Source organism: Mercenaria mercenaria, chromosome 12 (assembly GCF_021730395.1).
Source record: "Mercenaria mercenaria strain notata chromosome 12, MADL_Memer_1, whole genome shotgun sequence".
Classification (NCBI taxonomy): domain Eukaryota; kingdom Metazoa; phylum Mollusca; class Bivalvia; order Venerida; family Veneridae; genus Mercenaria; species Mercenaria mercenaria.
The window spans coordinates 40,533,728-40,545,487 of NC_069372.1; the positions used below are offsets into that span (position 1 = coordinate 40,533,728).

Consider the following 11,760-nt stretch of genomic DNA (forward strand, 5'->3'; position numbering starts at 1 on the left):
GAATTTAACGGGGACCAGAGCACTTAAGGTCTCTTGATTTGAATCCCTTGCCTCCACAGCTGCGGGTTCAAAGCCCTGATTGAGATGAAGAATTATTTTATGTGCCAAAGCCATGAAGCTAGTCCTTGGAAGATCATTGGTTTTACCCAGATTCAAGCCTATGCCTGAGAAGTCACCATATGAACTATGTTACGTTTGTTCAATTCAAAAACCTAAGAACACAAAAACAATTACAGTCATTATTGCAGGGAACTAAAATTGAGTGATTATGGCTTTGTTTTTAATGTTCGTGAAATGATTCATAACTATATATTTTTTTGGCTTGAAATTTCTTGATATAGGCCAAAATAGTGTTTTCATGTAGACATGAGTTCTTTTTTTTTAATGGTTTAGATGTAATAAAAAATATTAAACAGGAGTTCTATGTGTTCATTGTTGTTTGATTTTGACATAACCATGAAAATTCTACAAAAATTAGATATACCGTAGATTAGTAATGATTTCATACTTTGAATTTCCTGATTTATTCTTTGCTCCCTTCATTGCAGGGGTGTTTGAAAAACCCAAATTGAGGAGCACACCTAAACCAAAATGGGAACAAAAACACAGTGAAGATAAAGACATTGATGTATTTGAACCTAAGAATCTTAGGAGTGTCCAGAAACAAGACGCTGATATAGTTAAAGAATCCAGTAGTGATAAACATGTGTTTGATAAACCAAGTTTACGAAGTACGGGTCGAAGGTTAGAAAGTAGAGGTGATTCTGTGAAAGAGGAAACCCATTCTAAAATGTTTGATAAACCAGCTCTTAGAACTACAAATAAACCTTCAAGAACAGATTCTTTAAATGATAGTTCTGAACCTTCTCATACGTTTGATAAACCAACTCTGAGAAGCACAAACAGAACTACTGTGGATAAAGATACAGTGGATTCATCCTCACATGGAACATTTGAGAAGCCATCTTTAAAGAAAGCAACCCCATCTCCTGAAAAAGAAACAAAGGAATTTAATGAGCCCAAAGGAATCTTTGATAAGCCTGCACTAAGGAAAACAGAAGGTGGTAAGGAGAGAGAAAAGCCTAAAGCTTCAGAGAAACCTGATTGGCTTCAGCAAGCTGCAAATAAACACACCAAAGCGCTGGAAGCTATTCATACAAAAGGTATTAGTTTAATATGTTAAAAGATATAAATCTTTTGCCTTGTCAATCTGTCTTTCTGTGCGTGAGTTCCAAAGGTTAGTTCAAACTACTTTTCTGGAAGTACTTGTTGTTGATTTAAATCAGATGTTGAGGAAGGTTTAGAACATATTTTTTTGGGAATTATCTAGATGAATATGTTATAATGGAGCTTTTGCCTTCTGTAGGCAAATTTTTGAATAAAGTTTGATGAGAGCACTTACACGTTTAGCATGCAGACAAAATTTTTATGAAGTATTCAGTAGCTTGTCCAGATGCATATTAAAATGGGTTTTACTGTTCAATGAATTTTGATGGGAATATGGGTCTTTGAAATAAAAATGCTATATTTATTTGTGTTTACACTTTAGCACTATTATTTCTTGAACATTCCCATTTATATATACACAACATGTGGATATCCGTAAGATTTTCTTTAAGAACAATAATAGGCTAGAATAGTTAGGTCCAGAGTTACATGCCCTTAATATATCAGAAATGCCACATTTCACTACTGGTATATATTTACACCTTGGCATCTTCCTTTCTGAATGGACTGTTTCATATTCTTACAGAATGTGGGCACCAATAAGTTTTGTTTGTAGTTTTTTTATTGGCCAGATTAGATTTGTAGATTCAGTGATAGTTGCATGCCTTTGAATTGTAAGAAAATTCCATATTTCACTGTTGACACACTTAGTGTTGACACACTTAGTCTAGCACTTCCATGTTCGAACAGATCCTTATCGTTTGTGCATAGAATGTATATCCTTACAAAATCATTGTCATGTCAGAACTTTAGAAATGTCAGACTATTAATTGTCATCGCCTGCTTAGCTCAACAGGGAGATAGCAGATCTACAGATTGCAGGGTCATGACTTTGATCCCCGGATAAGACGGTTCTCTGTGATGATTTAATTCTGAAATCATTTGTCCTCCACCTTTGATTCATACATGTGGGGATGTTGGCAGTTACTTAGGCAGAACATGTTTGTACTGGTACAGAATCCAAGAACACTGGTTAGGTTAAGTGCCTGCCATTCCATAACTGGAATACCTTTGTAAAATGGCATTAAGCCCAAAATGAACAAAATTAATTGCAGAGTTATGTGCTTCGGATATAATAATAATTTTCATGTAACATTTATATGTAGTGTAAGTTATAGTACTACACATACCATATTTTAATTCTTGAGTGTGTTGTATTTCGATAAGGTCTTTGTAAACTTGACCTTACGTTCAGAGTAGTGGTACCTAGATGAGTTATGCAGTTACTGTTATAGAAAAGGTATTGTTGATACCAGTATAGCAGAGAAATTACCACTTACTATTATAGACCAAAGATTTATGTAGTTACTGGTAAAGCAAACAGAATTACAGATACTGATAAAGGTCGGAAATTGCCAGTAACTGGTACAGTGCAGAAATTATTAGTAACTGGTAACCCAGACATTACATTATGAATTTATTAAGTTAACATACTTTGAAAGAATTACTACTACTTTATACAAAACAAATATTCCTACGAGTCACCTTCCTAAATATTACTTTACAGAAAATCATCACGGCCATACAGAAAAAGAAACACCATCATGGCTGGAGAGTTCCCCGCTTAGAAAAACGCGTGGTCAACCATTGCAAGATTCAAGTAACGGTCAGTCAACAAGCAGTAGCCATGCAGATTTGAGGAATACCGAGGATTCAGGGAAACAAGTAACCACACCAAGATCGAGGAATTCCTCAATGAGCTCAGAAAATGAACTAGAAAGAAAAAGAACTCCCTCAACTACAGGTAAAACTTGCATGTTTTATGATGTATTAACAGACCTTTCATCCTGCTTTTGATATTTTTGTCACAGGTCAGATGAGTAGTTATTTATAGTATTAGAACCTTGGTGTTGGGCTCAAATTGAATGGATGACATTTAATCTGTCACATAAGTTTTATATTGTGATTTACAGATTTGAAAAAAAAAAAGCTTTTTGAATATTTGATTTTGTACGTAGTGGAAATAGCTGTTTGAAATATGATAATGTACACAGTGGAAGTATCTTTTTAAATATTTGTTATTATTGTAGATAATGGAAATAGTTTTTTAGCTCCACTATTTGGAGAATAGGGGTGGGGGGGGGGGCTATACTACTCGCCCCGGCATTTGCGTCGGTGTCGGCGTGACCCTTCTTGGTTAAAGTTTTTCGGCAACCTTTGTTTTTCTGTCATATCTTTCTTACTATTGCTTATATCTTACTGTAACTTCACATAAACATTGTCCAGTATACAAACAATGTATGTATAGGGGCTGAGCCCATTATACCCAAGGTCAAGGTCACCAAGCTGTTATACTTGGGTTATTTTTAAGGTTAAAGTTTTTCATCAACCTTTATTTTTCTGTCATAACTTTGTTACTTTTGCTTATCTCTTACTGTAAGTTCTCATAAACATTGTCCAGTATACAAACATAGTATATGCAGGGGCTGGGCCCATTATACCCAAGGTCAAGGTCACAAAGGAGTTATACTTGGAATTATTTTCATGTTAAATTTTTTCGAAAGCTTTATTAATAGACATATCTTTGGTACTTTAAAAGATAATAACTTGAAATTAAAAACATTTGTTTATAATCATCATCTGCATGTGTGGTTACATACCCCATAACTCTAATTGTATTTTTGACAGAATTATGCCCCTTTTGTACTTAAACTTTTTTTGCAATCTTCGCTTTCTGGATATTACTTTAATGCAATATAAGATAAAGACTTACAACTTAAAATGTATCTTAATCACCATCATCTGCATGTGTGGTAACAATCCCCATAACTCTGATTTGTATTTTTGACCAAATTATGCCCCTTTTATACTTAATTTTTTTTAACAAACTTTGTTTTCTGGACATAACTTTGGTACTATATAAGATAATGACGTGAAACTCAAAATATATCTTTACCATCATCATCTGCATTTGTTGTAACAATTCTAATAACTCTAATTTGTGTATTTGATGGAATTATACCCATTGGTGTATCTTCCTCTTATAGTAGAGGTCTCTTATTCAGACATATATTCATTTTACTATCAAATCCCCGAATAGTGGAGCGCGCGCTGTCTTACAGACAGCTCTTGTTGAATATTATTGTACATAGGGGAAGTAACTGTTTGAATATTTGTTCTTGTACATAGCAGAAATAGTTCTTTTGAACTTTGGTTTTCATGGTACATTGTAGAAATAGCTGTTTGAATATTTGTAATTGTACTTAGCAGAAATAATTTTTTTGAACATTAGTTTCAGTACATTGTAGAAATAGCTTTTTGAACATTTTGTTATTGTACCAAGTGGAATCTGTTCATGTTGATTCTGCCTTTGAGATTTTATCTATAGATTTTATATTCATCCTTACAGGGAAAGAAAGCAACAACAACTACACTCCAAGCTGGATGAGACAAACACGATCCCCGTCGGTACCCACTCCTGGTGTGCTGGGTCCAGCAAAATCCCTTCCATCTCTGAGCAGTTCAAATGAGGTTCCACAATGGAAGAGAGAATTAGCTCAGAGGAGACAGAGCAGGAAGGAAAAATCTCCAGAAGTAATTTAGCATCATCTTTGTCTAACTTAGTTGTTAACATGTCGTTCTAGGCACTGAGTTTGCTTTTTGCCTTAATGAAAGTTTTGTACACAGCAGTTCGTAGTGCGTCAATGGCCACTTGGTTTCATTCACTGATTTTTGAATCACTTGCCACTTATATCTGTAAGTTTGAGCTCTGCTTAGATTGTCATTTGTGGAAGCCATAAAGTTTGGTTGTTCATCCCAGGTGCCAGTCTGGGCCTGAAATAATGCCTTGAGGGGCACCTGTGGTCTGTCCACCATTATACTGGAGAGTTCCCATTTGATCTGAACTATATCAGTTTGACTTAAAGCAAAAGAAAAGGGTAACTTTTGCAACAAAAAAGCTTGTTAGATGTAATACACCCTCTCTTTACAAGTTTGTTTGATTACTGTAACAGATAAAGGTTTTATTGATAGTACTGGCATACGAACACCTATGTGGCTCCAGTCTCTGTTATACATTTTGTGGTACTAATTACATTTGTCACATATCAGATACTCCTTGAGATAGATGAAATTTCATTTTAAAATTTCATCATTATTTCAGGAAATACCTAAGAAAGAAGAATCTGTAGAACCAGACTGGAAAAAAGGAATTCAGCTGCGTAAAACTAGAAATACTGCTCAGCCTTCTAAAGGTAATCTGCTTTACTGTACCGTTTTCCTATAAGGATAGCTCGTGGATTTTTCATGTTATATCATCTACAGGATCCTGAGGAATTGGTTTGTGCCCAAACTTGTTGTAGTGAGAGCATCAATACATCCTGAGGGATTCTGCAGATGCTGTAACAGGATACAAATATGTATTTATGCTATTCTAGCATAGAACTTATTAGGAGTTTAATCCATATTGCATTGAAAAGTATTAGCTTCCTCTAAAATGTGTAAGTGTGCTTTATGGAGCCGTATTACCTGTAGGTGCTTATATAAAAAGGTCTTTTATCAGTATGTGATCCCCTTGTTACACTTTAGTTTTTAAAAAACCCTTGAAAATGGCAGTTTTATGCTAGTATTCTGCTTCAATACTGTGTCCTTGCTAATGTCACTCAAGTACAGTTTTTTTAGCTCGACCTTTCGAAGAAAAAGTAGAGCTATTGCACTCGCCTCGGCGTCGCCCTTGGTTAAAGTTTTTGATAAAGTCAAATATCTCTGTTACTATCAAAGCTGTTGACTTGAAACTTGAAATAGATACTTACTATCAAAGTCTACACCAGGAGAAACAATCCCCATAACTCTGATTTGAATTTTGATGGCGTTATACCCCTTTTTAACTTAGAATTTTTGGTTTAAGTTTTTGATAAAGTCAAATATCTCTGTTACTATCAAAGCTATTGACTTGAAAATTAAAATAGTTATTTACTGTCAATGTCTACACCAGGAGAAGCAATCCCCATATCTTTGATTGAATTTTGACAGAGTTATGCCCCTTTTTAACTTAGAATTTTTGGTAAAGTTTTTTGATTTAGTCAAATATCTCTGTTACTATCAAAGCTATTGATTTGAAACTTAAAATAGTTATTTACTATCAAATTCTACACCAGGAGAAACAAACCCCATAACTCTGATTTGAATTTGACAGAGTTATGCCCCTTTTTAACTTAGAATTTTGGTAAAATTTTTTGATTTAGTCAAATATCTCTGTTACTATCAAAGCTATTGACTTGAAACTTAAAATAAATATTTACTATCAAATTCTACACCAGGAGAAACAAACCCCATAACTCTGATTTGAATTTGAGTTCTGCCCCTTTTTAACTTTAATTTTTTTGGTTAAAGTTTTATAAAGTTTATACTGGCAAAGCTCTAATTCAGAGTCAAGCACTGAGAAAAGATGAGTGCACTGTCTTACAGATAGCTCTTGTCTCCTTTCCATTCAGTTTCACAGAAATAATTGAATTAAATGTAACCCTAAATTGAAGACCTTTCCTATGAAACTTCATTACTTTCATAATACTTTTGTTCAAGATCTTTGTATTACCGGGATACTTGCACTGGTATTGTGTTCCAGTCTACAAAGAAATTAAAATTTGTAGTCTTTTATTTAAAGATATAACTTCTGGTGAAACCATAAATCATTGTCTGTACTTAAATTGTGACATTAAAACAAAAGAAAAACCTAAAGAATTAGCGCTGATGTGAAATATTTGATTCTTCAGAAACAGTCATTTGGTAAAAGGTTGAGAAGTACCGTAAGCTATGTTTAATGTTTTAGTTAAAGTTCTCTGTGGTTTTGTTTAGATTTGGGATGGGACATTGTTTTATTGTTCATACTGTTGAAACATTTAATTGTGTTAGTTACTATACCATAGTACATGTTAATATTACTGCAGGATGAAACTTGGAAGACTTTAGAATTTTTTTTTTATTTAAAATTGTTTCTTATTTACAGGTTAACTTAAAGTTCAAATGTTTCAATTGTAAATGAAATCAGTTCTTAAATCTAAACAGATGTCTTTGCTCACATATAGTCTTGACTGTTGAACATCTTAGACCATCTGCTTAGCACAGTAGGAAGAGCGCAGATCTACAGATCGCTGGTTCCTTAGATTGATCCCTGGGCATGTTATGGTAATGATGTGATAAAAGACCTTGTGTTTGAAATCATTTGTCCTCCACCTCTGATTTATGTAGGGAAGTTGGCAATTACTTGTGGAAAACAGATTTGTACTGGTATAGGATCCAGGAACACTGGTTAGGTTAACTCACTTGCAGCCCGCTTTAACATAACTGAAATACTGTTTAAACCCAAAACAAACAAAGAAATCGTAATAAATTTGTCACATCATAGATCTCCTGAAAAAACTTAATATGTTTGAACACTTACCAATGTTAAGAGTATAACATTCAGGATATTTTTTCATTTTCATTTATCTTCAGTGAAAAAAAAAATTGTTTGCAGAAACACTGTTTTCAGTAATTACATGTGTGTCACTTGGAAGTGTGTGTTGTAAACTGTATATACATGTGTTAATGTAGATAGAAAGTGTAAGGTTGAGTGAAGGGTTTTAGAGGGATTTTTAGAATTTAAAATAAATCAAAGTTCATACAATATGGAAGCACATGACGATTAAAAGTTATTTCTTTGAAAGAAAGTTTATAGATTAATTTTGAGAAGTTTTGCTATGTTGATGCAATATAGCTGAAATAGAAATCTTTGATTAAACTTTGATCATGGTGCTGTTTTAGATAGTTTTACCTAATTTTTTTAAAACTAAACTTGTTCATCATAACTGAAAATGTGCATATTTTTCATTTTCAATTTACGTGGTGCAGATTAAATTCACCAAAGAAGTGGCTGCAAGAAGACAGTAAAACATTTTCATTGTTATTCTAGATCATATATTGTTATCTTAGGTTTTCATTTTTTGTCATTGCAGAGGTTAAATCGGTTGAACCCGAGTGGAAGAAGGCGGCAGAAGAAAGACATGCGCGGCTCCGAAGTAAGTCACTGCAGTACACACATTTAAAATTGAAATGATCTGCCTTGACCTGCTATTACCAAACACGATCTGCCACTTACTTGTGTATAGATTGTCCACCAGAATAGCACTTGCAAGATGTTTGCCAAAATATATTTAAGTTTACTTTTGAAAAGTAATCTCTATGGTGGTTTGTGAATAGTAGTCAGTGTTGATAAAACTTGGCATATGTTTTGTCTAAACATTTTTGGGTCCATGCTGGCACATTAAGATACAAAAACAATAAAATAATGAAAGAGAAGCATAAATTTGTCTACTTTTAGAATTTACTGATTTAGTGTCCCTATTTCTTTACAATGGATCTCAAACATTTAAATGTTTCGTCTCATTTTTTTATTTTGGATAGGTCTATAAATAATTCTGACATTCAATCTAGGTGTTAATGGTAAATGTGTGAGTTCAAAATAATTGAACTGTTCAAAAATGTTAATTTCTCAGAACAGGGTAAATATTTATGGGTAAATTGCTTTTGGTGGTCAGACAGACATAAAATTGATGCAAGACAGTTTCATTTTGTCTGACTATTGTATGGGCTTAAAAATACTGACTTTTTTTGTACTTCTGTTACATTTTACACAGCTATTTATGTTATGTGCCATCAGAATATTTTCAGTTTTTGTACAAACCCCCCCCCCCCAAAATAAAATAAAAAAAATCGAAACAATTGTAGGAAGCCATAGTATGACTTGATTTTAACTAGATTATATACAATAAAGCACTGATAATGTGAAGTTGCAAGGAGTTTAACAAAATGCTAAAGCTATACAGTGTTTCAAGAGGTCCAAATATAGTATAGTGGGGGACCTCATTGAAGGACTTTAGTGGGAATGGGTATTTGTGCCATTGGTGCAGGAGTGAGTTTCCCTGAACATGTATGTGAAAAATTTGATGTAAACTTGTGCTCTTTTTGAAAATGATATCTCTATTTTGGAGTGTTTAATATATATTTGTATATTTTTATAATATATGTGATATTTGTACAGTACATTCCGCCTGGTATCATTTAGATGTATTGTGTTGTTGTTATTCAGATCAAATGATAAATTTTTAGAATATTTTGCTGTACTATTGTTTTCATGTATATAGAAGTTGACGGAAGATTTTCAGTGGGTTTCATGAAATTTGTGCTCGTAGTAAAAAATTGCTGATCACACAGAATGGTGTCTAAGAAACATTTTTCTGCCTCTATTATTTGTAATACTGATAAAATTGCTAAACCTTGTAAATTTGCAGTCTCACTTTACCTTTCTGCTTAAAGGGAAATATTCAGTATTTCAAAAAAACTTGGCTTTAGATTTTGAGATAAAGTTTGAAGAAAAAATATGAAAAGCTGATAAAAAATCAAAAAAGATACAGCCATTTGAAAAATACAGATTCAATGAAACAGCAGCTATTTTTAGTACAGTGATATTACAGCCATTTGAAAAATACAGATTCAGTGAAACAGCAGCTATTTTTAGTACAGTGCTATTATCTTTTTTCCTAATATGGTCAATACCAGATATCGTATTATTATGATTAATTCAATTAAATGAGCAACTACTCTAACAACTGAATTTTAGTTTTGCCAACAAAATGCCAGTAGAATTATCTTTCTGTTAGTTGTTATTCATGAATTACTATATATAGTATTGCCCATATTAGGAAAAATCAGTTTTCATATCCATATAAGGAAAAATTGATGTTAAAGTGCCCAAAAATAGTCACAGATGTTAAAGAAATTCATAATTTTTCATGTTTGTTTGTTTATTCAGTTGAAAGTTCTGGCCCATTAAATGTTTTGAAATCATGATGAAAATGCTTGAAGGTTGCCTTTGATGGTAAGTCTTCCCTCATGTATATCAGTTTTGTAGAATGTTGATTTTGCTTTATGAAACTGTTATAAATGTCTAATATGCTGTTGTGTATTTGCAGACTCAACCGTGCATGGTAACACTGACTAGTCTGGTTGGTGTTAGTGTAAGATTTTATTTTCCTCCCTTATGTAGAGCGTAGCAATATTGATGTTCATCAGATTGGATCTATATAGATGCCAGTTTTCATCAAGCATAAAATGTTTGCTATTTCTGAAGTCTCTTTGAAAATCTGCTTGGGATGTTGTTCAAACTTTTAGGAAATGGTTGCCATTTGTTAAAAAATAATGTAGGATATCTGAAATATTAATCTAAACTTTCATTATATAAATTATTTAGTATGTTTTCTTAATTCAGTAGTCGTTTGTTTTGGAATGATTTTGTTTCAGTTTGAAAATTGTGTCAAAGTAAGTTGCGCAGCTAAAATTAGGTAGATTAGGTATTAATATATGCAAGAGTGTGTAAAAAATTTGTAGACATAATTCGATGAACATCAAATTGATTGTGTGCATTAACATAACATGATACCAAAGTTTGGTTGGCGTTATTATTATGCTTAAGTTACCTTTAAAAAATCCTTTTGTGTAGGTGGGAATAAAATTTTTCATTTTGGAATTTCTTTAAAACTGTGTCAAAGCAGACTGAAGTAATGAATGCTAAAAACAATGGATTTACTGTTTTGCTTTATGTAGGTAATTTACATAAAATTAATAGACTGGGAATATTCTACTAGTGCAACTATCTGGGGTTTTGTGTCATGTCAGGTTGGTTTTTGTACAATTCATACCCAATGAGGGTAATACAAAAAGTTACAGAACTGATGAGATATGATACAAATTTTCCAGATCTGAGCAGTAGTGTCATTTTCCTTTTATTACTTACCTACAAAAGATAGTTTGTCAAACTGACCGACTAGGGTATTACAGATTCAAAAAACAATTAAGGTGATGATGATACAAAATGCTGTACCATTGCAATGGAAATGCAAGTAGAACATTAAAATAGTCCATTAAATGGATCTTTCAGAATAATACAGATTCAGGGGCGATGATGATACAAGATGTTTTATCAATGTGTATGACAAAGCCCGAATATTTAATTAAAAAAATACAAAGGTAGATTAAAATCCAATTTATTACATGCAATAAATGTCTTTGTATATGACTGGAATAATGCACTTAAGTAATGTACATGCACCTGAACATTATTATCTCCCCTTGTATGTTACTGATGCACTATGTCCCTTATGTGTATACCTTACCCGTAATAACGAGACCTTTTGTTTAATAAAATTATGGTACTGCTTATCAGCATGAATTTGTTCAAAACTGCAGCATTTTATTTTATCAATAGAAAAAAATGGTCACACATGTATATATTGCACTGTTGTGTACATGTAATTTGTAATGTAGTAATACATAACTAATACATATAAATAATAATTTATATTATAACTACTGTAAATTGATATAATAAAGTAGTCCTAATGTTATATCTGCAAAAGCCAAAACATTTTTGAGGAATTTCAACTTTACTTTGTGAAATCCAGATGTAAGTTATACAATATTCTACAATGTCTCCAGGGTTGGTAGTATGTCCTTTTTAGCTCATCTGATTTTTTGAAAAAAAATGATGAGTTATTGTGA

General features: G+C 32.7%; 1 protein-coding gene across 16 annotated transcripts in view; it reads left to right on the forward strand.

Annotated features, from left to right (window-relative positions):
* LOC123533961 (WASH complex subunit 2-like) overlaps positions 1 to 11,321 on the forward strand; it is a 51,869-nt gene extending 40,548 nt beyond the window's left edge. For 15 of the 16 annotated variants that reach the window (XM_053519784.1, XM_045315966.2, XM_053519786.1 and 12 more), the window contains 5 exons: positions 549 to 1,163; positions 2,735 to 2,971; positions 4,577 to 4,761; positions 5,330 to 5,420; positions 8,160 to 11,321. In XM_053519784.1, coding sequence (XP_053375759.1) covers positions 549 to 1,163; positions 2,735 to 2,971; positions 4,577 to 4,761; positions 5,330 to 5,420; positions 8,160 to 8,260 — 1,229 coding nt within the window. In that variant the 3' untranslated portion in view covers positions 8,261 to 11,321. The remainder of the gene's footprint in view (positions 1 to 548; positions 1,164 to 2,734; positions 2,972 to 4,576; positions 4,762 to 5,329; positions 5,421 to 8,159) is intronic. The other variant, XM_045315960.2, reaches the window with a different exon arrangement.
* The last annotated feature ends 439 nt before the right edge of the window (positions 11,322 to 11,760 follow it).